This window comes from Palaemon carinicauda, chromosome 22 (assembly GCF_036898095.1).
Source record: "Palaemon carinicauda isolate YSFRI2023 chromosome 22, ASM3689809v2, whole genome shotgun sequence".
Classification (NCBI taxonomy): Eukaryota; Metazoa; Arthropoda; class Malacostraca; order Decapoda; family Palaemonidae; genus Palaemon; species Palaemon carinicauda.
Genome location: NC_090746.1, coordinates 68,719,981 through 68,745,825, shown reverse-complemented (window position 1 = coordinate 68,745,825; position 25,845 = coordinate 68,719,981). Strand labels below are relative to the sequence as shown.

Here is a 25,845-nt window from a genome sequence, read left to right as displayed (position 1 = left end):
AGCTATGTGGCGCGTTAATACATGCGTCCCCTGTTGATATACGATGTCTTAAAAGGGAAACCTTTAGGATACTCGCTCCAGAAGTTAGAATTCTGTGATAACCTGTGGTTAAATTCTCTGGGAATATCTTAGTAGTTATTTACCCAAGGAAGATACCAAAAAGGAACCTTCCATCAGGACGCCATGGCTATCTCACCCAAAAATAGATTTTTCGCTTCGCTCAAAATCCGTTATATAAATATATATATATATATATATATATAAATATATATATATATATAAATATATATATATATATATATATAAATATATATATAGTGTATATATATATATAAATATATATAAATATATATATATATATATATATATAGTGTGGTTAGCTTGCTACCACTCCCACTAACACTGGTGATTTAGCTCACTTTACTTTTGGCTCGGACGGAGACCAGTTGTTACCACTCTTCCTCCTCACCCATTTTGGACTGCCATTAGTTTTTTTCTATAGTGTATGTATATATATGTATATATAAATATATGTATATATATGTGTATATATATATATATATATATGTATATATGTATATATATATATATATATGTATGTATGTATATATGTATATATGTGTATATATATATATATATATATGTATATATGTGTATATATATATATATATATATACTGTATATATATATATATGTATATATATATACATGTATATATATGTATATATATGTATGTATATATATATATGTAAATATATATATATATATATACAATATACTGTATATATGTATATATATATATATATATGTATGTATATATATATGTATATATATGGTATATATATGTATATATATATGTATATATATACAGTATGTATATATATGTATATATAGATATATATATATATATATATATGTATATATATGTATATATATACATATATATATATATATATATACATATATATACATGTATATATATATATATATATACATATATATATATATATATATAAATTATATATATATATTTATATATATATGTATATATATATATATATATACATATATCTATATATATATATATATATACATATATATACATGTATATATATATATATATATGTATATATATATATATATATACATGTATATACATATACAGTATATATATACATATATATACATATAAATATATATATATATATAAATATATATATATATATATATACACATATACATATATATATATACATATATATATATATATATATAACAACTGGTCTCCGTCCGAGCCAAAAGTAAAGTGAGTTAAATCACCGGTGTTAGCAGGAGTGGTAGCAAGCTAACCACACTAACCCCCGCTAACTAGTGGTATGGGTAGTTAACCCTTGCTAAATTTTAATGGCTCGTCATTTCAGCTTCACTGAAAGTAATACCCCTACAAAATAGCGTAGGTTTGTATTCCAGGTACAGAACAATTTCATTTTTCGACAAAAAAAAATCACGATGCACAGAGTCCGCGATAGTCGAACCGTGAAGTGGCGAGGGATCATTTTACTTTGGTTCTGAAGTGGGGTGAAAGTCATAACTCATTTTGGCTTGGGCCTCCACTAAGGAAAGTAGAGAGTCTTAGAAGAATCTCAATCCTACTGGATTGTAAGTCCACATATTGCACTTATAAGATTGATGGTAATGCATACTTTTTCTCAATCCTTACACTTGTAAGAAGGATGGGGGAGATACTTTAATACAAAGCAATGTAAGGAAAAGTGGCTCTATTGAATAGTTTGCCTGCATTGTTCATCCATTCCAGCTCCATAACAGCACAACTACTAATACCCCAAGAGAGGGGAAAGTAGAAAGGAAAAAGGGGCTAGACACTACCTTTCATTCTTGGGCTTATGTCTTGCCTGCTATTTTAGAGGAGATGCTTCTTATCCTGTGAGGGAGCTAGGCTTGCTATACAATCTGTTAAGCAGCTACCATAGGTCTCAAGTATAATGTAAATGTGTCCAGGGCCTTGTGGGTCTGTAGCGGGTGGTGAAGGTTGTCCGGTGTTTCCAGACTTCTGACTTCAGCACTTGCACCATGGACATATTCTTCCAGAAGGAAAGGGTGGAGCCAAAACATCTGACTACGTGGGCTTACACTCTCAAACGGCAACTCTCGGTATCCTCCGAAGGAAGGGTGTGTGTCAATGGTTTAACGAAACTAGGAGATAATGTCCTTGGATAGGAGATAATGTCCTTGGAGATCTCTATCTTCACCCTACCAGTGCCAACGGAAAGCTTCTTGTGCTCTGATCTGAAAAGCTAGATTCTTTTGATGTAGCATGTGTATGCCCTTACAGGACAGAGAAGCAGCTCCTCCAGATAACTAGGTACAGTGGTACCTCTACATACGAATGTCCCATCATACGAATTTTCCAACATACGAAGTAAAATTCGACCAAATTTCTGCCTCGACATCCGAAGTGTTGTTCCAACATACGAAGTAAACATTACGCCATTGAGCGTCGAGTGCTCAGATCTCTGTTCTTGTGTGTATCGTGTGGTTGTCCTCTGATTGGTCTGTTATCAACAGTGCTTATTTTCTTCCTTTTCTCACATTTCCTTTTTTATTTTACCTATAAACATGGTGCCTAAGAAGCTAAGTTTCAGTACAGGAAGAAGGCAATTCTTTCATTAGAATTAAAGCAAGAAATTATAGAAAAACATGAGAGCAGTGTGCATGTGAGTGATACTGTATGGCTAAACAATATGGCCGGAATAGGCTTATGATCTCGAGGATCATCAAGCTGAAGGCAGCCATTAAAGCAAATAACCATCGAAGGGGATCACCATTATTACAAGACATCGTAGCAATACCCTGGAAGAGATAGAACACCTTTTGTTGATAGGGATAAAGGACAAAGAGATTGTTGGCAACGATCATTTGTGAGAAGGGCCAGCGTGATGAACAGAAAGAAAGAAAAAAGTGAAGCAAAGAAAACCAAGATAAATAAGACTTCTCTCTTTTTCTGTTTCTCTATAAACATAGCATTAACATGTTCTTTAAATAAAATCTCTCTCTCTCTCTCTCTCTCTCTCTCGTTCTTCTTCGCTGTTAGTGTTAGATACGTCTATTATTTTTTTTTTCCGAGAGAGAGAGAGAGAGAGATTAAACAAAAATGTGTTTAGAGTACATATGATTTTTAACAGCGTCAACGAGTTAAAAAAACAATTAAATGTAACTAAGAGAGTAATAACAGCTAATCTGAATTCCTTTATTAACTAAAACAAATATTGATACAAACACACTCGTGTGCGTATACACAAACACACACACACAGGTGCAAGAATTGCTGCGCAGTAAGAGAGACGGTCGGGGAGGAGGTAGAGATGGTGACTGCGATAACATACCGTAACTCGTCACTGAAACTGATGAAAATAAAAAATCAAAAGAAAAAAAATGTAAATAATATGAAATATAAAAATTAAAAAAAATTAAAAATAAGCTAAGTTAGATTAAAATTTCCGTAGTGTAAGTTACGGTATGTTATCGCAGTCACCATCTCTACCTCCTCGCCGATCGTGTCTCCTCGTGCGTGTGTGTGTGTTTGCGCATACGCACATGAGTGTGTTTGTATCAATATTTGTTCTAGTTAATAAAGGAATTCAGATTCGCTGATATTGTTTTTTTAGTTACATTTAACTCTTTCAACTCGTTAACGCTGTTAAAAATCATATGTACACAACACATTTTTGATTAATCTCTCTCTCTCTCTCTCTCTCTCTCTCTCTCTCTCTCTCTCTCTCTCTCTCTCTCTCTCAGAAAAAATTAATAGACGTCTCTAACACTAACAGTGAAGAAGAACAAGACAGAGAGAGAGAGAGAGAGAGAGAGAGAGAGAGAGAGAGAGAGAGAGAGAGAGAGAGAGAGAGAGAGAGAGAGAGAGAGAGAGAATTTATTTAAAGAACATGTTAACACCATGTCTACATTCTCGCCGATCGTTTTGCTCCTCCTGGCGTAGCAAATTCTACACCTGCGTTGGCCTGTCTCTAAGGTAAAGTGGCAATAAAACACATTTTTTATTTATTATTTCTTTATAATTATCTTTTTTACATGCTTCTTTCATATTATGCAGTTATGTTATTATCATGTGTAATTATGTGTAGCCATTTATTAAGGATTTATTATGGGTTTTTAGGCTGAGGAACGAATTATGTTATTTTCATTAGTAAAATAAATTTTTGAATATACTTACCCGATGATCATGTAGCTGTCAACTCCGTTGCCCGACAGAAATCTACGGTCGGGATACGCCAGCGATCGCTATCCAGGTGGGGGTGTACTCAACAGCGCCATCTGTGGTCAGGTACTCAAGTACTTCTTGTCAACAAGAACTCAATTTTCTCCTCGGTCCACTGGTTCTCTATGGGGAGGAAGGGCGGGTTCTTTAATTCATGATCATCGGGTAAGTATATTCAAAAATTTATTTTACTAATGAAAATAACATTTTTCAATATTAATCTTACCCGATGATCATGTAGCTGATTCACACCCAGGGTGGTGGGTGGAGACCAGCATACATGTTAACAAAGAAGCTAAGTATCCCGTATTTCATTTTATTAGTTATTCAAAATAACAAACATAAAATAAATAAGTACCTGGTAAGGAAGTCGACTTGAACCATTACTCTGCCTTTATTAAGTACGTCTTCCTTACTGAGCGTAGCGGTCCTCTTAGGATGCTGAACAACTCTTAGGTGCTGAAGTATAAAGGGCTGCAACCCATACTAAAGGACCTCATCACAACCTCTAACCTAGGCGCTTCTCAAGAAAGAATTGACCACCCGCCAAATCAACCAGGATGCGGAAGGCTTCTTAGCCGACCGTACAACCCAAAAACAACAATAAAAAGTATTCAAGAGAAAGGTTAAAAAGGTTATGGGATTATGGGAATGTAGTGGCTGAGCCCTCACCTACTACTGCACTCGCTGCTACGAATGGTCCCAGGGTGTAGCAGTTCTCGTAAAGAGACTGGACATCTTTGAGATAGAATGATGCGAACACTGACTTGCTTCTCCAATAGGTTGCATTCATAACACTCTGCAGAGAACGGTTCTGTTTGGAGGCCACTGAAGTAGCCACAGCTCTCACTTCATGTGTCCTTACCTTCAGCAAAGCAAGGTCTTCTTCCTTCAGATGAGAATGTGCTTCTCTAATCAGAAGCCTGATGTAGTAAGAAACTGCGTTCTTAGACATTGGTAGAGAAGGCTTCTTGATAGCACACCATAAGGCTTCTGATTGTCCTCGTAAAGGTTTTGACCTTCTTAGATAGTACCTAAGAGCTCTAACTGGGCAAAGTACTCTCTCCAGTTCGTTCCCCACCAAGTTGGACAGGCTTGGGATCTCGAACGACTTAGGCCAAGGACGTGAAGGAAGCTCGTTTTTAGCCAAAAAACCGAGCTGCAAGGAACATGTAGCCGTTTCAGATGTGAACCCTATGTTCCTGCTGAAGGCGTGGATCTCACTTACTCTTTTAGCTGTTGCTAAGCACACGAGGAAAAGAGTTTTTAATGTGAGGTCCTTAAAAGAGGCTGATTGGAGAGGTTCAAATCTTGATGACATAAGGAACCTTAGGACCACGTCTAGATTCCAGCCTGGAGTGGACAACCGACGTTCCTTTGAGGTCTCAAAAGACCTAAGGAGGTCCTGTAGATCTTTGTTGGTGGAAAGATCCAAGCCTCTGTGGCGGAAAACCGCTGCCAACATACTTCTGTAACCCTTGATCGTAGGAGCTGATAGGGATCTTACGTTCCTTAGATGTAACAGGAAGTCAGCAATCTGGGTTACAGTGGTACTGGTTGAGGAAACTGCATTGGCCTTGCACCAGTTTCGGAAGACTTCCCATTTAGACTGATAGACTCTGAGAGTGGATGTCCTCCTTGCTCTGGCAATCGCTCTGGCTGCCTCCTTCGAAAAGCCTCTAGCTCTTGAGAGTCTTTCGATAGTCTGAAGGCAGTCAGACGAAGAGCGTGGAGGTTTGGGTGTACCTTCTTTACGTGAGGTTGACGCAGAAGGTCCACTCTTAGAGGAAGAGTCCTGGGAACGTCGACCAGCCATTGCAGTACCTCTGTGAACCATTCTCTCGCGGGCCAGAGGGGAGCAACCAACGTCAGCCGTGTCCCTTTGTGAGAGGCGAACTTCTGAAGTACCCTGTTGACAATCTTGAACGGCGGGAATGCATACAGGTCGAGATGGGACCAATCCAGCAGAAAGGCATCCACGTGAACTGCTGCTGGGTCTGGAATCGGAGAACAATACAACGGGAGCCTCTTGGTCATCGAGGTAGCGAACAGATCTATGGTTGGCTGACCCCACAGGGCCCAAAGTCTGCTGCAAACATGCTTGTGAAGGGTCCACTCTGTGGGGATGACCTGACCCTTCCGGCTGAGGCGATCTGCCATGACATTCATATCGCCCTGAATGAACCTCGTTACCAGCGTGAGCTTTCGATCTTTTGACCAAATGAGGAGGTCCCTTGCGATCTCGAACAACTTCCTCGAATGAGTCCCTCCCTGCTTGGAGATGTAAGCCAAGGGTGTGGTGTTGTCGGAGTTCACCTCCACCACCTTGTTTAGCTGGAGGGACTTGAAGTTTATCAAGGCCAGATGAACCGCCAACAACTCCTTGCAATTGATGTGAAGTGTCCTTTGCTCCTGATTCCATGTTCCCGAGCATTCCTGTCCGTCCAATGTCGCACCCCAGCCCGTGTCTGATGCGTCCGAGAAGAGACGGTGGTCGGGGGTCTGAACAGCCAAAGGTAGACCTTCCTTGAGAAGAATGCTGTTCTTCCACCACGTTAGAGTAGACCTCATCTCTTCGGAAACAGGAACTGAGACCGTCTCTAGCGTCATGTCCTTTATCCAGTGAGCAGCTAGATGATACTGAAGGGGGCGGAGGTGGAGTCTCCCTAACTCGATGAACAGGGCCAGCGATGAAAGTGTCCCTGTTAGACTCATCCACTGCCTGACTGAGCATCGGTTCCTTCTCAGCATGCTCTGGATGCATTCTAGGGCTTGGTTGATCCTTGGGGCCGACGGAAAAGCCCGAAAAGCTCGACTCTGAATCTCCATACCCAGGTAGACAATGGTCTGGGATGGGACGAGCTGGGACTTCTCTAAATTGACCAGGAGGCCCAGTTCCTTGGTCAGATCCATAGTCCATCTGAGATTCTCCAGACAGCGACGACTTGTGGGAGCTCTTAAAAGCCAGTCGTCTAAATAGAGGGAGGCTCTGATGTCTGCCAAGTGAAGGAATTTCGCAATATTCCTCATCAGTCTGGTAAACACAAGAGGTGCCGTGCTTAGGCCAAAGCACAGGGCTTGGAACTGGTACACAACCTTTCCAAAGACGAATCTTAGGAAAGGTTGGGAGTCTGGATGGATGGGGACGTGAAAGTATGCGTCTTTCAGGTCTAACGAGACCATCCAGTCCTCCTGCCTGACCGCTGCTAGGACCGACTTCGTCGTCTCCATCGTGAACGTCTGCTTGGTGACAAAAGCATTGAGAGCACTGACGTCCAGCACCGGTCTCCAACCTCCTGTCTTCTTGGCTACCAGGAAGAGACGGTTGTAAAAGCCTGGGGATTGATGATCCCGGACTATGACCACCGCTTCCTTTTGTAGCAAGAGCGACACCTCTTGTTGCAACGCTAGCCTCTTGTCCTTCTCCTTGTAGTTGGGAGAGAGGTTGATGGGAGATGTAGCTAGAGGGGGATTGCGGCAGAACGGAATTCTGTATCCCTCCCTTAGCCACTTCACAGACTGAGCGTCTGCACCTCTGCTCTCCCAAGCTTGCCAGAAGGTCTTGAGTCTGGCTCCTACTGCTGTCTGGAGAGGAAGGCAGTCAAAACTTGCCTTTTGCGGACTTGGAAGCCTTCTTGGACTTGCCACGGTGACTGTCTGCACAGGTACCTCCTCTGCTGGAGGTTCTGCCACGAAAGGGCGGGATGAACCTAGAAGCAGGTGTATCAACTGCTGCCGGGCGGAAGGGTCTAGGCACGGAAGGTAAGGTTTTAGCCTTACGTGCAGAAGAAGCCATCAGATCATGAGTATCCTTCTGGATAAGTGAGGCAGCCATCCCCTTAATCAACTCCTCCGGAAACAGACACTTGGAGAGAGGAGCAAACAACAACTCTGACTTCTGGCAAGGAGTGATACCAGCAGATAAGAAGGAGCAAAGATGTTCTCTCTTCTTGAGGACTCCTGATACATATGAAGCCGCAAGTTCACCAGACCCATCCCGAATTGCCTTGTCCATGCTAGACATGATCAGCATGGCCGAGTCCTTATCTGAAGGGGAAGTCTTCCTGCTTAAGGCTCCCAAACACCAATCGAGGAAGTTGAATATCTCGAAGGCACGAAAGACTCCCTTCAACAGATGATCTAGATCGGAAAAGGACCAGCAGATCTTCGAACGTCTCATAGCCAACCTGCGGGGAGAGTCAACCAGACTTGAGAAGTCGGCCTGGGCAGAGGCAGGAACCCCCAAGCCAGGTTCCTCTCCCGTGGCATACCAGACGCTCGACTTAGAAGCAAGCTTGGGAGGAGGAAACACAAAAGAGGTCCTTCCCAGTTGCTTCTTGGAATGCAACCAGTCCCCCATAACCCTCAAAGCTCTCCTAGATGATCTGGCGAGAACAAGCTTGGTGAAGGCAGGCGCAGCAGACTGCATGCCCAGAGCAAACTCGGAGGGAGGAGAACGAGGGGTTGCAGACACAAAATGCTCAGGATACAAGTCCCTGAACAAGGCAAGGACTTTGCGAAAGTCTAAGGAGGGTGGCGAAGACTTGTGTCCTTCAACATCAGAGTGAGGTTCATCCAGATGAGCAGCTTCATCATCCGATACATCATCATCCGAAAGTTGAGTTGTGAGTGGCAAAGGCAGAGCAGCAAGCTGAACGGCTGAATCCTGCAGAACGGGTGCATGCGTACCTGCGGGTCCAACATCATGCCTCTGCTGGACAGTCTGCGAGCTGGCAACAACAAAAGCAGAGGGCTGGTGTGTGGGAGGGGCTGCGGTGGGCTGAGGAGCATGCGGTATGGTATGCAGAGCATGCTGTAAGGTATGCGGCTCATGCTGCATGGTATGCGGAGCATGCTGTAAGGTCTGCAGAGCATGCTGCATGGGCTGAGGAGAATGCCGCATAGTGCTGGAACCCGGCAACTCCTGATGCGGCAGCTCACGCATGTTAGCAGATGGTGCAGCAAGAACATGTGTCTGGCAGGGAGGACTGCGCATCGGTGGAGGAGCTCTCACAGGTGGGGTGTGGGAGCAGGCAGCCGCAGTATCTGCTGAACGCACAACCTCTGCGGGTTGTAGGTTAACAGGAGAGGTGTTAACCTTCTCGGCATGATACTCCTGCATGAAAGCCGCAAGCTGAGACTGCATAGTCTGCAGCATGGACCACTTAGGGTCTACTGTGGTTGGAGCAACAACAGACGGAGCAGTAGCCTGTTGAGGGACCACTCTACCTCTCTTGGGAGGTGTGCAGTCATCAGATGACTGTGGCGAGTCCGAACTGACCCAGTGGCTACACCTGGGCCGTTGGACTAGCTCGGAAGGGACCTTACGTTTGAGCGGTCGTGAGACCTTGGTCCACCGTTTCCTCCTGGAAACCTCTTCCACAGACAAGGAATGTAAGGGCTCATTCGTCTGTATGTGGATGGGACGATCCTTAACAGATACGTCCGCAACCACTGAGGATACATCCGTGCGCCGATCAAGGCTTGCCGAACCCTTTGGTCCTTCGACATTGCTTCTCCCCTGGGCTTGGGAGCTTGCAAGAGGTCCCGGACTGGGAGGACGACTGGCACGCACAGATGTACCCTCATGCGCAACACTGACACTGACACTATGCACATCACTAGCACTAACACTTCCCACTGCACTCTTCGCTTTCAGCTCTCTGACATCTGCCAAGAGCTGATTGCGGTCACTAACCAACGACTCCACCTTCTCACCGAGAGCCTGAATGGCACGCAACATATCAGCCATTGCAGGCTGAGCACTCGTAGCAGGTTCGGGAGTCACCACCACAGGGGAAGGAAAAGGTTGAGGGGCATGGGGAGAGGAAAAATCCACAGAGCGAGAAGAACTCCTCCTATCTCTCTCCTTCTCTAACCTACGTGCATATCTAAGGAATTCGTTAAAATCGAATTCCGAAAGCCCAGCACATTCCCCACATCGATCTTCCAATTGACAGGATTTACCCCTACAATTGGAACATACGGTGTGAGGATCTATAGAGGCCTTCGGAAGACGCCTAGTACAAGTCCTAACACTACACTGCCTGTATTTAGGAACTTGGGAATGGTCAGACATCTTGAATTTAGAAGTAGTCAAGGGGGAATTCCAAAATTAAGCAAAGTTCGTTAACCAATAAATCAAATTAATTCCAAAAGCTTGCTAAGCTAAGGATAAAGCTTCCTGAACAGCGAAGGCTAAACTTTAGAGCAAATACATCACCAAATCGTGAACAAAAGACTCCAAAATCAACAGCGTATCCAAGTAGGTCTTGCCGGCGGCACGACAGAGGAAAAATTGAGTTCTTGTTGACAAGAAGTACTTGAGTACCTGACCACAGATGGCGCTGTTGAGTACAGCCCCACCTGGATAGCGATCGCTGGCGTATCCCGACCGTAGATTTCTGTCGGGCAACGGAGTTGACAGCTACATGATCATCGGGTAAGATTAATATTGAAAAAAATGAATTACCATGTACAGTATTCTTATGGGAAAATTCGTTTCTACACCCGAATTAAATTTGTATGTAGAGGTACCACTGTACATCTTTAAGATAACATGAAGTGTTTGAACTTCAGGTTGTAATCTAATGAAATTTGTGTCTTCGCCACGAACTTGAGTACAAAGAATAGTGAAACCTCCTTCCATCTCTTGGAATGACTGATGGCATACCACGTCATGAAGTTTGCATACCATTTTTGTCGAGAAGGGAGCCAGCAAAAACAAGGTCTTAAGTTTGAGACACCTGTCCAATGCCTTTCTCAAAAGTTTGTACAGCAAGCATTTTAGAGGCGAGAACTTTGGCGGACAAGACTAATCAAAGCTTTTAATCACCATGGACAGTTCCCTAAAGGAGGCAAGGTCCAGGCCTTTCAGACTGAAGACATGTCTTAGGTCTGAGCAGTACCCCTTAACCACAGAGACTAAGAGGAGTTTCTTTCAGTGAAAGTAGACATAGAAATTAGTTATCAGTTGCAGAGAGGCTCCAAAAGAAGTATCCCCTTTCGACACGAGTCGCAGAGGTTGGCCCAATTTCTCTGGTAGACAGCTGGAGAATATCTAATGAGGTATTCGGACATCTGTACAGTACTTCGTGAAAAACCTTTCACTCGGAGGAGAGACAGGGAGGTTACCAAATTGAAGAACTTCTGCAAGTAAGGCTGACAGAAAAGAATGGCCATTGGGGTAGTTGCACTGGTACCTCTTTACTTGCGTTACTTTGACAGCTGCTTTTCGGTCTCATACAGCAGGGGAACCCCACTCTCTACAGGGCCTCCACTGTCGTTATATCTTGTTCATTCAGATTATTCAATGTTTCATATCACGTATTGTTCATTTACAGTTGAATCGTCACTGTCATACGTCTCAAGGAATAAGAAAGATGGATTTTTATTATAAAAATGACAAATTCAAAGATAATTTGTATTTTTCCTAACCATACAAACCTTAGCTATTTACATTGGGTTTACCTTTTAGCGCAGCTGAAATGACGAGCCAATAGTTTTAACGAGGGTTAATTACCCCTGCGCTAGTTAGCGGGGGGGGGGGGGGGTAGGGGAAGGGTAGCTTGCTACCCCTCCCCCCTCACACACCGGTGACTTGCTTCACTTCACTTAGAGGTAGGACTTGACTAGGGGGTCAGGGATGGCGGGCACATTTGTGTAAATAGGAATGGTTTGTATGGTTAGGAAAAATACAAATTATCTTCGAATTTGTCATTTGCTCCGTAACCGAAATACAAACCACGCTATTTACATTGGGTGACTTACCCCTTAGGAAGGGTGGAAAGTCCCCAGCCTTACTGACTTCGGCTTGCCCGGGGGCTCAATCCCTCAGTTAGCAGCACTAGAGGAAAGGAGCCCCTGCACCTCACAAGTTCCTAGCATCGCTAGGAACGAGTGGCCTACAAAAGCAGTGTGTGGAGGAAAGTGTGACTCGTCCTATGAAGTTGACCTTGAGACCTTTAGATAGGAATCTAGGATAGGACGTTCCCAATACCACCTCGTCAGGGTATGGGGGACGCAACAGTATTAAGCTTAATACTAGGAGCACAAAGAAGCATGGGTTACCTGCAGAGGTCGAGGTCAGCTATGCGAGGACCAGGATGCTGCTTCCCCAAGAGAGGGGAGGATGAAGAAAGAAGTAAGGGCCAGACGTACTCTTTCATTCACGCAGACTAAGACCGGGTAACAACGCCCTCAACCTACTGCTACTTGTCCAAAAAGGAGCCTGAGGTTAGACCAGCTGTTGTGCAGCCACCACAGGGCCGATAGAGAACGTATCGAGGCTCCTGTGGGTCACGTCTTGCAGGTAGTGGGCTGTGAAGGTCGTCTGACGCTTCCAGACCCCAGCTTGAAGTACCTGCGTCACAGAGAAGTTTCTCTTGAAGGCCAGGGATGTAGCAACACCCCTGACATCGTGTGCCCTAGGGCGACGTGACGGAGGAGGGTCTGGATTCAAAGCATGGTGGATAACCCTTCGAATCCAAGCTGAGATGGTGTTTCTGGTGACCCTCCTCTTAGTCCTGCCTGTGCTCACAAACAAAGCTCGCACTTGAGGACGGACTGCAGCCGTTCTCTTCAAGTAGTGCCTCAGACACCTCACTGGACATAGTAGCAGCTGGTCTGGGTCGCTTGTTACAGAACGGAGACTCGCGATCCTGAAAGAGTCGAAGCGAGGATCCGGCACTCCAGGATTCTGAGTCTTGGCAACAAACTCAGGGACGAACCTGAACGTTACCTCCCCTCATCCCCTTGAATGGGCGATGTCGTACGAGAGACCATGAAGTTCACTAACCCGCTTGGCCAAAGCCAAAGCGAGTAGGAAAGCCGTCTTCCAAGACAGGTGGCGATCGGAGGCCTGGCGTAATGGTTCGAAGGGAGGTCTCTTCAGAGCCCTGAGGACTCGAACCACGTTCCAAGGAGGAGGTCTCACTTCCGACTGGGGGCAGGTAAGCTCATAGTTACGTATGAGTAAAGAGAGTTCTAGCGATGAAGAAATATCCACGCCCTTCAGCCTGAAGGCCAAGCTTAAGGCTGAGCGATAGCCTTTCACTGCCGAGACAGAAAGGCGCATTTCTTCCCGCAGATAAACGAGGAAGTCCGCTATTGCTGGAATAGTGGCAACGAGTGGAGAGATACCCCTCCCACGACACCAACCACAAAAGACTCTCCACTTTGCTTGGTAGACTCCCTCAGAGGACCTTCGCAGGTGCCGAGACACTCTCTCCGCAACCTGTTGCGAAAAGCCTCTCTCCGCGAGGAGACGCTGGATAGTCTCCAGGCGTGAAGCCGAAGCGAGGCCACGGCCTTGTGAGGGACGCCGGAGTGGGGTTGTCTGAGAAGCTCGTGTCGTGGAGGAAGTTCCCTCGGGAGCTCCGTCAGGAGCTGCAGAAGGTCTGGGAACCATTTTGCGTGATGCCATAGCGGAGCTACCAGAGTCATCGAACAGTTGACCGATAGTCTGGTCCTGTTGAGCACCCTTCTCATCAGACAGAACGGTGGGAAGGCGTACACGTCGATGTTGTCCCACCGTTGCTGGAAAGCATCTTGCCAGAGTGCCTTGGGGTCCGGGACTGGGGAGCAGTACAGGGGCAGCTTGAAGTTCAACGCTGTCGCGAATAAGTCCACAGCCGGGGAACCCCACAAAGTCAGGACTTTGTTGGCTATCTGAGGATCCAAAGACCACTCGGTACTCACTATCTGCGAGGCCCTGCTCAGACTGTCGGCGAGCACATTCCTCTTGCCAGGAATGAAGCGAGCTGATAGTGTTATCGAGTGGATTTTGGTCCACCTCAGAATCTCTACTGCAAGATGGGATAGCTGCTGCAAAAAAGTGCCTCCCTGCTTGTTGATATAAGCCACTACCGTGGTGTTGTCACTCATCACCACCACGGAGTGACCCGCCAGGGACCGTTGGAACTGCTGAAGAGCCAGAAAGACGGCCTTCAATTCTAGCAGGTTGATGTGTAGGCACTTTTCTGATTCTGACCAAAGGCCTGAGGCCCTCTGGTTCAGAACGTGCGCCCCCCACCCTTCTTTTGACGCGTCCGAAAACAGAGTCAATTCCAGGGGGAGGACGAGAAGACTCACTCCCTTCCGCAGGTTCTCGTCGACCAGCCACCACCGCAAGTCCGTCTGTTCCAAAGACCCCATTGGGATCAGAATGTCCGGAGAATCGGATCCTTGATTCCACCTGGACTTGAGCCGCCACTGTAGGGATCTCATCCTGAGGCGGCTGTTTGGAACCAGACGAGCCAGGGAGGATAGGTGACCTAAGAGACGCAACCACGACTGGGCGGGGAGCTCTTCTCGCCTGAGGAAGGCTTCCGCCACCCTCCTCAGCCTTGCTATCCGGTCGTCTGATGGAAAGGCTTTGTGGAGATTGGTGTCTATTAGCATGCCTAGATAAACCAGTCGTTGGGATGGCTGCAGAGAGGACTTCTCGAGGTTTACCACGATCCCCAGATCCTGGCAAAGATCCAAAAGCCTGTCTCGGTGCCGAAGAAGGGTCGACTCCGAGTCTGCTAGGATCAGCCAATCGTCCAGATAACGAAGGAGACGAATGCCGTTCCTGTGCGCCCAAGATGAAATCAGGGTGAACACTCTGGTGAACACCTGAGGAGCTGTGGAGAGACCGAAACACAGCACCTTGAACTGGTAGATCTTGTCATCTAGGCAAAATCTCAGGTACTTCCTGGAAGACGGATGGATTGGGATCTGGAAGTACGCGTCCTTTAGATCCAGTGTGCACATGAAGTCTTGTGGTCTCACCGCAAGTCTGACCGTGTCTGCTGTCTCCATGCTGAACCGGGTTTGCTTGACAAACCCGTTCAGAGCTGAGAGGTCGATGACAGGTCTCCAGCCTCCAGATGCCTTCTTTACAAGAAAGAGTCGACTGAAGAAGCCTGGGGAGCCGTCGACGACCTCCTGGAGAGCACCCTTCTCGAGCATGGTCTCGACTTCGGCCTGAAGGGCCAGCCCCTTTGCCGACCCCGTGGCATAGGAGCTCAACGACACTGGATTCGCTGTCAGGGGAGGTTGAGATGTTGTGAACGGGACGCGATAGCCTTGGCCGATCACTGAGACCGTCCAAGCATCGGCCCCGTGTTGCTGCCACCTGCGGACGCAACGCTGAAGGCATCCCCCCACAGGTGGACACGCAGGGGAACTGCCACCCCTAGGGCTTGCGGCTGCGGCCGCTACCCCTAGGAGTCTTGCCTTCCCTGGAGGACTTACCGCCCCTCTTGACCTTGGCTGGAAAGGGCTGGGGCTTAGACACCACCTTCTTAACTGCCGGTGCCTGCTTCGGAGCCTTACGAGGCTGCTGCTGCTGTTGCGGCGGAGCTGGAGGCTTATAGGGCTGAGCTGTAAGGGCCCTAAGGAGGAGGGAGTCTGTGCTGGATTTCCTCCACCTCTCAGCCGTTCGCTCCATGTCCTGAGGCTCAAACAGGTTCTCCCCCAGAAGGGAAGCATGTCTGAGCCTACACACATCCACGGCGGGGACCTTCGGATGGAATCTCTCGGTCACAGCATCGCGCCGCTTCAACACCGAGTTGGCCCACAGGGTGGTAACCTGGTGCGCCAAAAACTCGATGGAGCGGGTGCCTGAGAGTAAGAAGGTCTCCAGGGCCTTCCGATTGGTCTCCTTGGACAAGTCTTTGGAGCGCAATAGGATGCCCAGAGTTCCTAGCCAAAAGTCCAGCCACGAAGTACCCTGCATGGCACACTTCGCAACCTTTTCATGGCTAAGGATCTCTGCCGCCGAGAACGACACCTGCCGGGCAGAGAGCTTCTCAAGGGGAATTCCCTTCACCAGCTCCTCCACGGAGTGATGGAGAGGAAGAGCGAGGTTGGACTCACCCAAGATCTCGAAATACCTCCTCTGCTGAAGACGAGGAGGAGGGAAGAGCTTGTTCCCGGCAGAGGAACGACTGGAGGAGGCAAGAATCGCGAGCTGAGCATTGGCCCTAGCTCTGGCACTCTTCAGACCCCGAGACCAGGGCAGAGCCGCACTGGACTTAGGGGCCTTCCGAACGTCTAACACTTCGTCCAAGATAGTGTCCTTGCCTTCACGGGGGGCGATCACGGGGTCCATAAGCCCGTTAAGTTGCCTTATCAGGCTCAGGACCTGCCAGAAGGCATGTTCGGATTCCTGCTGATCTCCTCCTTGCGGGCTGGCAGCTAAGTCTCCTGTCCCCGGAATCTCTTCCTGGGGTGAAGCATGGACGTTTCCCCGGGGAGCCGTGGGTTCCTGGCGAATCCTCGAAGATGATTTCGGGACGACTCTCCTCCAAGAAGCGAAGTCTCCCCCCTTGGTGCCGAGGGGAAGACTACCTCTTCACTGGACTCACCCGAGGACGGAAAAGCCTCGTCCATGGGAGAAGGAGGAAACGCTCGAGCAGGAGAAGGGGGCTTCGCGACAGACCTCTTGGGAACCAACTTCGCCCTGGGGGAAGTCACCACGAAGTCCACTCCTCTCTTTCTCTTCAGCGTAGGAGAGGCAGCCGTAGGTTTGTTGCCCTGATCGGCGAGTGCTGGTTTCATTACCCTCACTAACGCCCGCATCAGAGGACCAAACCAAGTCTGTTGCTCCACGGACACAGAGTCCGAAATCCTCGCTGGAGGGAAAGGGATCGGGCGATCCTTTGGAGTGGACACCACAGTACCTGCCTGAAAAGAAGGGGGGGAAGAATGAAGCACTAACCTCTCCGCAGTGTCTTCCCTGTCCTGCACAACAGTCCTGCGTTTGGATGGAAGCGATCCCGAGCGCTGTCTGGGAACACGCGTTCCTGCTGCTACCACTGGCTGCGAAATTCGCCGCGAACAATGGTCGAGCGGGCGCGCAGGCGAGTGGGCACGAGGGTGTACAGGTGAACGAGCGCGTGGCCGAGTCGGCGAACGAATGCGTTGGCGCGATGGCGAGGGAACGCGTTGCCGCGTGGGCGAGGAAGGTCGCTGGCGACGTAGGTCAGGAGACCTATAGCGCGAGGGAGAGCGATTGCGAGCAGGCGATCGGTGGTGAGCTGGCGAACGCTGACGCGCAGGTGAACGATGGCGCGTTGTCGCATGGTGACGCGTTGGCAAGCGATAGCGCGCAGGACGCGCAGGTGAATGATCGCGCGATGGCGAGCTAGCAGATGGCGAACCATGTTCTTCCAGAATCTCTGGTCGACGACGCGTTGGAGAACGCGTGCGCGCAGGCTGTAAATCACGCGGGCGGTCCGGAGATCGCCGGTGATCAGCTGATCGTTGACGCGTAGGAGAACGCTGACGAACAGGCGATACTAGGATCGTCTGTGAACGCTGGCGAGCAGGTGATCGCTGGCGAGTAGGTGATCGCTGGCAAGCAGGTGATCGCTGGCGAGCAAGGGGGCGACGCGTGAGATCCTGTGAAGGAGCAGTTGGCGCGGCGCGTTCACGAACAGGAACAGGAAGAGCGTAGGCGCGTGGGCGAACATGTGCTTTAGAAACATGCGCTGGAGAACGCGGACGATGTTGAGTAGACACAAGATGAGGATCGCGAGAGAGCTCAGGAGACTGATGGCGCGCAGGGTGCCCAACAGGGACAGCAGGATGATCAGAGACCACAGGGGAGAGCTAGCGAGCAAGAGGGCGATGATCCTCAAAAGAGCGCTGACGATCGGGAGAGCGCTGACGAGCAGGAGAGCGCCTGTGCGCTAACACTGCAGTAGGGCGAGCAGGAGAATGCTGGCGCGCTAAGCGCTCTTCAGGAACCACAGGATGTAGGATGTCCACAGGAGAGCGCTGACGAGCAGGAGAGCGCTGACGAGCAGGAGAGCGCTGACGAGCAGGAGAGCGCCTGTGCGCTAACACTGCACGTGAAAGCGAAGAATCCCTTTGCCCCGAAGGGACCATTGCCCGTAGGGTGACGAGGTCCCCAGAAGGTGAAGTTCTAGCAGGAGTAGGAGAACAGTCGGCAGAGAGGTCCAAAGGAGCAGGAGCTGTAGGCTGAGTACGATGAGGAGAGTCCCCTTCGGAGGAAGAAGATCCAAAAAGGCGCCTCTTAACCCCCTTATAAGGGGAAGGGAGGCCCTTGCGACGCAGTGGACGGTGAGCCTTACGGCGAAGGCGGCCACGGGGAAGATCATCAGGACCATCAGTCCTCCGAAGGGGAGTCTCAGTCAAGGCACTCCCCTTAGAGGGAAGCTGAACAGCAGAAGAGCCCGTAGGACTCACTTCCCCCTTCGAAGGATGTACGGAAGGGGGAGGAAAGCCGTCAGCACCAACATCCTCAACTGCACCTGCAGAGGATTGCCCCGCCCCGTCGGAGGCCTCTGCCACCACGACGTCGACGATAGACAGAGGGTCTACCTCTGCTACCGCCGGCGACTGCTTGACGGCGGCCCCCAACAAGACAAGGTCAAACAAGGCGACCCTTGAGGGCAAGCCCTTAAGCCCCAGGGAAGCCCAAATCTGTAAAAGATCATCATTAGACAACGAATTATCAATAACCTCCCCCGGAGGAGGAGGGGGAACCGCCCCGCTATGGGAGGCGACGCCCTCTCCCCCCACCCAAGGTCGGGAAACAGAACTAGGGCCTGCGCTACCACTCGGCCGACTCTCCTTAGGAGCCGGACTAGGGGGAGCTTCGGAGGAGGTTTGGGCGGGGAAAGAAGAGTCCCGAGAACCCTCCTCCTTCAAGGCAACCCCCGAAGGAGAACGGTCTCTCTTGGACTTCTTCTTACGCCGGCGGCCAAACCTCTCCCACTGGGAGGCAGACCACTCCCTACACTCACTACACGTTTTCCTGGTCACAACGACGGCCCCGACACTGAGGGCAAAGGGTGTGAGGATCCGTATCCAAGGCCGACAAAAAGGTCCCACAAGGGCGGCCGGCAACACCAGGACACGTAAGCATAGCAAAGATAAAATAGGTAGTCAACTTCAAACACACACACAAGCTGTAGAGAAAAAGCAGAAAAAAGATTAAAGGCTGTCAACGAGGACGATGGACAGACACGTCTGTTCATCGCCGAGCCAAAAGTGAAGTGAAGCAAGTCACCGGTGTGTGGGGGGGGAGGGGTAGCAAGCTACCCTTCCCCTAACCCCCGCTAACTGGCGCGGGGGTAATTAACCCTCGTTAAAACTATTGGCTCGTCATTTCAGCTGCGCTAAAAGGTAAACCCAATGTAAAAAGCGTGGTTTGTATTTCGGTTACAGAACAATGAAATTTTATTGCATACTTACCGAACAATTATACAGCTGTTGGTTCCCTACGAATGGCAGACAATAGATTCAAAACTACCGCGGTAGCGCCGCCATCGCTGATGTAGGTGACGTCATCTCCCTCCACTCGAGGGAGCTATGGGTACAACTGTCCAGGTAACATCAATTCGTTCTGCCCAGCCATCCACCAGTGGGGAGGAGGGCTTGGATTAATAATTGTTTGGTAAGTATGCAATAAAATTTCATTTTATAATAAAAATCAATTTTTATTGCAGTATCTTACCGAACAATTATACAGCTGATTACCCAATGCAAGGATGGGGGGCTGTGGATGTAAGTTTTACTTCAACAATCACATACGATTCTTGAAAATAAAGTATACCCAAAAGCACTGTTAGTGCCTGTTGTACTTTACCATGTAAGAGAGCTACTGCAGGAGAATACTGCCTCTGGTCGGTGCTCATCTTACATAGTAGAAGGCTTGGAATATGACCAATGGGTGCCTCTACATGGAGTGGAAGATCCTCGTAGTCATGGTGTTCACCGCTGACTCAACGAAGATACAAGAAAATATTGCCCTTGCCCTGGGCTAAGACCAGAAATAAGCAACATGAAAAAACTGTCACCTACTCCAAAATAAAAACCTTTATCCACAACAACTAACACTAAAATGATTGGTGAGTACTCCAGGTACATTATACCCCCAGACTTCCCTTTAACTCGCCAACCTTGGTACAAGGCGAAACAGGCTAACAGAGGGAGCAACCGCCTATGTCGTTCCTCCCAACACCATGCCAGCTACCGAAAGTGGACCGAGAAACATACAATCTTCAAACACTGTTTCGATTTCTTTCAAATAATGCGTAGCAAACACATATTTAGACCTCAAAAAGGTACTTTGCAGGATAGTGGATAGTGACAAGTTGTGTCAAAAAGCGAGAGAAGTCGCTACCACTCGAACTTCGTGCGCTTTCACTCTCAGTAAAGGAAACACTGTGTCGTTACCTTGAGAATGTGCTTCTACAATTAACTATCTCAGAAAACTCTGTTCTGAGGAGGTAATATCTTAATGCCCCCACACGACATGAGTCGTTCCTCTTTTTCCTGGCCTCTACATGGAGTGGAAGATCCTCGTAGTCATGGTACTCAACGAAGATACCAGAAAATATCGCCCTTGCCCTGGGCTAAGACCAGAAGTAACCAACATGAAAAAACTGTCACCTACACCGAAATAAAAACCTTTACCCACCAAAACTAACACTAAAATGATTGGTGAGTACTCCAGGTACATTGTACCCCCAGACTTCCCTTTAACTCGCCAACCTTGGTACAAGGCGAAACAGGCTAACAGAGGGAGCAACCGCCTATGTTGTTCCTCTCAACACCATGCCAGCTACCGAAAGTGGACCGAGAAACATACAATCTTCAAACACTGTTTCGATTTCTTTCAAATAATGCATAGTAAACACATATTTAGACCTCCAAAATGTACTTTGCAGGATAGCGGATAGTGACAAGTTGTGTCGAAAAGCGAAAGAAGTCGATACCACTCGAACTTCGTGCGCTTTCGCTCTCAGTAAAGGAAACACTGCGTCGTTAGCTTGAGAATGTGCTTCTACAATAAACTCTCTCAGAAAACTCTGTTCTGCGGAGGTAATATCTTAATGCCCCCACAGAACATAAGTGTCGTTCTTCTTCTTCCTAGCCTATAAACTGTCAGGTTTTTAAGAACAAATTTCCGTGGCCACGGATTAGAAAAGTTGCGCGAATAATGTATGTGCAACAAATCGCAACATTACTTACTTTTAGGGGTTTATTTCTCGCCCTCCATCAGACACTAAGAGTCTGTTCAGGCGGGCCTTGATGTGTGAAAATAATTTCTTTCCAGTTTATATTTTGCTCTGTATCTTTTCAGTTTTTTGCTAGCATTTGTATTCAGGCTTAATAGTTTTCTGATCACTATTATAAAACTTTCCAAAGAGATAAGTCTTCAGGTTTTTCTTGAAAGCTGCCACATTATTGCCGAAAGAATTTTCATCGTTGACTAACTGTAATATTTTCTTGAATGAGACGAACATGTTCTCAAACAAAATATACAGTTATAGAGATGATCATTTCACCTTTGGTTTACCCCTCCTCTTTATGTGAGGAGCTAGCCAGTGTTCGTTACACAGAAACGGATGTCTGGTTACCTGTGGGCGGAATTAGAAACGTTCGTAAACGTAATGAAAAGTTGCCCACGCTGTTGCTATCGTTCTTTTAATGTCAGCTAACAACGTTCCTTCGGGACTAATTATTCGAAACAATAACCCTGTAAGGATAGAATAAAAAGGTCTCGGAAGCCTATCGTGTAAAAAGCAAGTCGTTGCACCCAGTGTACAATGACGGGGGAGGCTGCCTCCATCAAATGGTAGAACCGAGTTTAAGACAATAACCTCGCGGTTTTGTCTTGGCTAGAGCGCATGCTCCAGGACAGCCTACGGCCTTCATGAAGTTTAAACAACACCCATTGAAGTTCTGCATAGCTACGTCCCTGGCCTTCAAGAAGAATTATTCAGTGACGCAGGTCCTGCAAGCTGGGGTGTGGAAGCGTCAGACCACCTTCCCAGCCCACTACCTGCAAGACGTGACCCACAGGAGGCTCGATACATTTTCTATCGGCCCTGTGGTGGCGGCACAACAGCTGGTCTAAACCTCAGGCTCCTTAATGGACAAGTAGCAAAAGGTTGAGGGCATTGTTACCCGGTTTTAGTCTGCATGAATGCAAAGGTATGTCTGGCCCGTATTCTTTTCTTCATCCTCTCCTCCCTTGGAGAAAGCAGCCTCCTGGGTTCTCTGCACAGCTGACCTCAAACCACTGCAGGTAAACCATGCTTCCTTGTGTTCCTAGTATTAAGTGTAATACTGTCATGTCCCCATACCCTGACGAGGTAGTATTGGGAGAGTCCTAGCCTAGATTTCCATCTGAGGAACTCCAGGTCAACTTCCCAGGACGAGTCACTTTTCACCTTCGCACACACCTTACGTAGGCCGCAGCAGTTTCACAGCTGCTAGCGAGGAGCAGGGATTCCCTATTGTTTGAGTACGTAGACACTCGAATATGGAATCCCTGGGCAAGCCAAAGCCAGTATGGCAGGGACTTACCACCCTTCCTAAGGGTTAAGTTACCCCTTGTAAATAGCATGGTTTGTATTTCAGTTACGGAACAAATGACAAACTCGTAGATCATTTGTATTTTTCCTAACTATACAAACCTTAGCTATTTACACATATTTGCCAGCCAGCCCTGTCCCCCGGGATAAGTCCTACCTCTAAGCAAAGTGAAGCACTCACTGTGTGTGTGAGGGGGGAGGGGTAGCAAGCTACCCCTTCCCCCCCGCTAACAAGCCCTCGTTAAAATTCTTATGGCTTGTCATTCAGCTACGCCGAAGTAATTACCCCATGTAAATAGCTAAGGTTTGTATAGTTAGGAAAAATACAAATTATCTACGAATTTGTCATATTCAGCTTCATTGAAAGTGTACTCCTATTACAGGAAGAAGGTTTATATTTTTGTAGGAACAATAATTCACAAAAAAAAAAAAAATTAACAAATTAACTAGAACATTACCTGGTGTGAGGGAGACTTAAGACAAGGAGGAGGAGGGGGTTACTGCTTGGAAGGAGAATCTTCCTCTATGAGAACTTCTGGTAAAATGACGGAACTTTCTCCTCTTGAACGATGTTCACTACCACTTACTGAATCACAAAATTTACGCTTTCTGGATGCATGGTCGTTTTTTTTTACACTCTTACAATCAAGTTTGACGAAAAACCTCGACATCGTTTTCCTTTTCTTTAAAATGTCATGAAAATAAGACATCGCATTATCGTTAAATAGATTCACAGCACGCCATGCTGAAGTTTTATCTGGGTGATGTATATCTACAAAATTTTGCAGGGTTTCCCACATTCTTAAAGCCTCCTTAATTTCACTTGAAGCAATTAGTTTGTCAGTCTGTCCCTCCTCCTCCTCCACAACCTCTTGTTGCTGCTCATTGTGCAATTCGGACTCCACGGTCATCAGCTGCTCACTTTGTTCAAGATCGGTAATTGCCTTTTCATCTGCTGTAATGAAGGCCTTCTCGGTTATATTCTGCCTAAGTAGACCAGTCTCATCGCAATTAAAATCTTGTTGCAGTATATAACTCTGAGAATATGGTACGTAACACACAGAATACGGTATATAACAGTCAGAGTATAAGACGATTTTAAAATCGGCAACAGATCCCTCTGCTACCTTGGCAATGGAGCGTACAGGCTCTCCACGCACGTTGTTAAGGAAGCCAGTTCTCCTCTTGAAATTTTCTAACCATCCCCGGCTCGCCTTGAACATTATATTCTTTTCTGCTGATGTACCCGGTTCCTTTTTTAAAAGGTCAGCATACAATAACTTTGCCTTTTCACAAATGTTGTTTTCAGTAATTCTATCACCAGCTGACAGCTTCTCATTAATCCAGATAAGCAGCATCTTTTCAACTTCATTTAAAAGAGGTGGGCGTTTTTTTGTCACTCCAAGTACCCCTTTTGCAACATCAATTTTTTTTATTTCTTCTTTTCTCTTCAGAATTGAACAAATCGTAGATGTTCTACGATTATACAGTCTTGCAAGGTTGACTACACGCATGCCTTGTTCATGCCTTGCGATAATTTCCATCTTTGTTTCTACTGAAATCATCTCCCTCTTAGGATTTTTCTTAATAATCTTGGTGGCCATTGTAACGATACTACAGAGAAGAGTTAAAAAACGCTCACATGAGATGATGCTTCTACGAGGGCTGCTCAAAGTGAAAGAGCAAGTGAGGTGAGGCAAGTTAATGCAATGCAAAATGGATTAAAAATCACAGAAACATGGTTTGAGTGGTGTAAGATTGCTTTCTGCATATCCTGTGATAGCTTGGTTTGTAATTGCCCATGTAAAATGTCCAAAAAGTCCAATATTTTTTATTGCACGCCGATTCAATATTTGTGATTCAATACAAATTTGTTTGTATTAAAAATACTTGTAACCTAAGGTTCGACTGTTGTTCTTTCATGCTCTTGTTTCGGTGTGCAAACATTCCTATCACAAAGTAATTTTTTTTTTAATAAAGCAGCTATTGCTAAATTACTGTGTAGTCACAAATTATTGTTCTAAGTGCTCAACTTGTAGTACTATAGTTATTTTATGCCATATGAAAACATCACATATGAAAATGCCATATGAAACATCCTATTTCAAAAAACAAAAAATGGCAGTTTCTGACTAACCGGCTCTTTTTTTTTAGACAGATATTGATCTGTAGAAAATAGTGTCTTTGAATAATCACTTCAAAGACATCTGAGATAATCAGACTGTAGTGGATAATCACGGATTCACAACCCCAAACAATAAGGTAAGACACCCAAATTCAAGGTAAGGGGGAAAGCAAGTTAGGTTTGGTGGGGGAGCCTTAGGCTAGGTTGTAGGTTGTGTTTCTGTGTTTCCCAGGTGAAATATGGTTTTTCAGGCATGGAAATATGTGTATAATGGCGAATAGTGGCCAAATTGAAATTTACGGATTGCATTAAACAACGTGCTTAAGAGATGGCTGTAAATTGTCAAAGACGCAGTTTTTAGCGAACGTTCTTTCAGTGGTTCGGAAACAAAATAAGCTTATAATCCATCTTCACTCTTATTGATAACACATGGCCCCTCAAACCACTAGGCTAATTAGCAAATGTTTGACAAGGGTCAGTCACAACTAAATTTGGCTGCTGTCAACAAAAATATAAACATACTCTTGTCAACTCTCTTGCAGCGCTAATGAGATCAATTAAAGTATCTCACAGCGGTGTTGGAAGATTCACGATAAGGATTAATAAGGTAAATCCCACAATTTTCCGTTTGAAAGATCTTCGGGAGTTGGAGTTAATGGACAAGGTTCAGTTCAGTAAGAAAAATCATCGGGTCTTCTTTCATTTACCATATACTGTAGATACGAGAAAAAGTATTAATGTACATTTAAAGCCTATAAAATAGAAAAAAATGTGTAGATTCAATTATCTTTCTGGAATGTTTCTCTAATATAATGGTTACGTTATTTTATTTCATTTGTTTAAAAGTAACGTCCCCTAATAAACACTCTAGATTCCTCGTTGATCTCTACACAACATTGATTGTGGGCAACCTACTAGAAAAAGGAAGCGTAGTGGGTGCAAAGAACTGCAATTTGCAGAAAATTCATTATAAATAGTTATCTCCTACACAGACAGCACAGCTTGCATACTTTTTCTTCTAACTCCAAAGGCCTATTTGATATATCTGGCAATTTATTTAGCTGGTGTTTCTAAATTTCCTAATT

General features: G+C 46.5%; 1 protein-coding gene across 1 annotated transcript in view; it reads right to left on the bottom strand.

The window, feature by feature from the left end:
* Positions 1 to 25,276, bottom strand: part of LOC137616528 (tigger transposable element-derived protein 1-like) — a 50,280-nt gene extending 25,004 nt beyond the window's left edge. The window contains exon 1 of the mRNA XM_068346365.1: positions 23,094 to 25,276. Within this exon, the coding sequence (XP_068202466.1) occupies positions 23,133 to 24,239 (1,107 nt within the window). The 5' untranslated portion in view covers positions 24,240 to 25,276 and the 3' untranslated portion in view covers positions 23,094 to 23,132. The remainder of the gene's footprint in view (positions 1 to 23,093) is intronic.
* Positions 25,277 to 25,845: the final 569 nt, after the last annotated feature.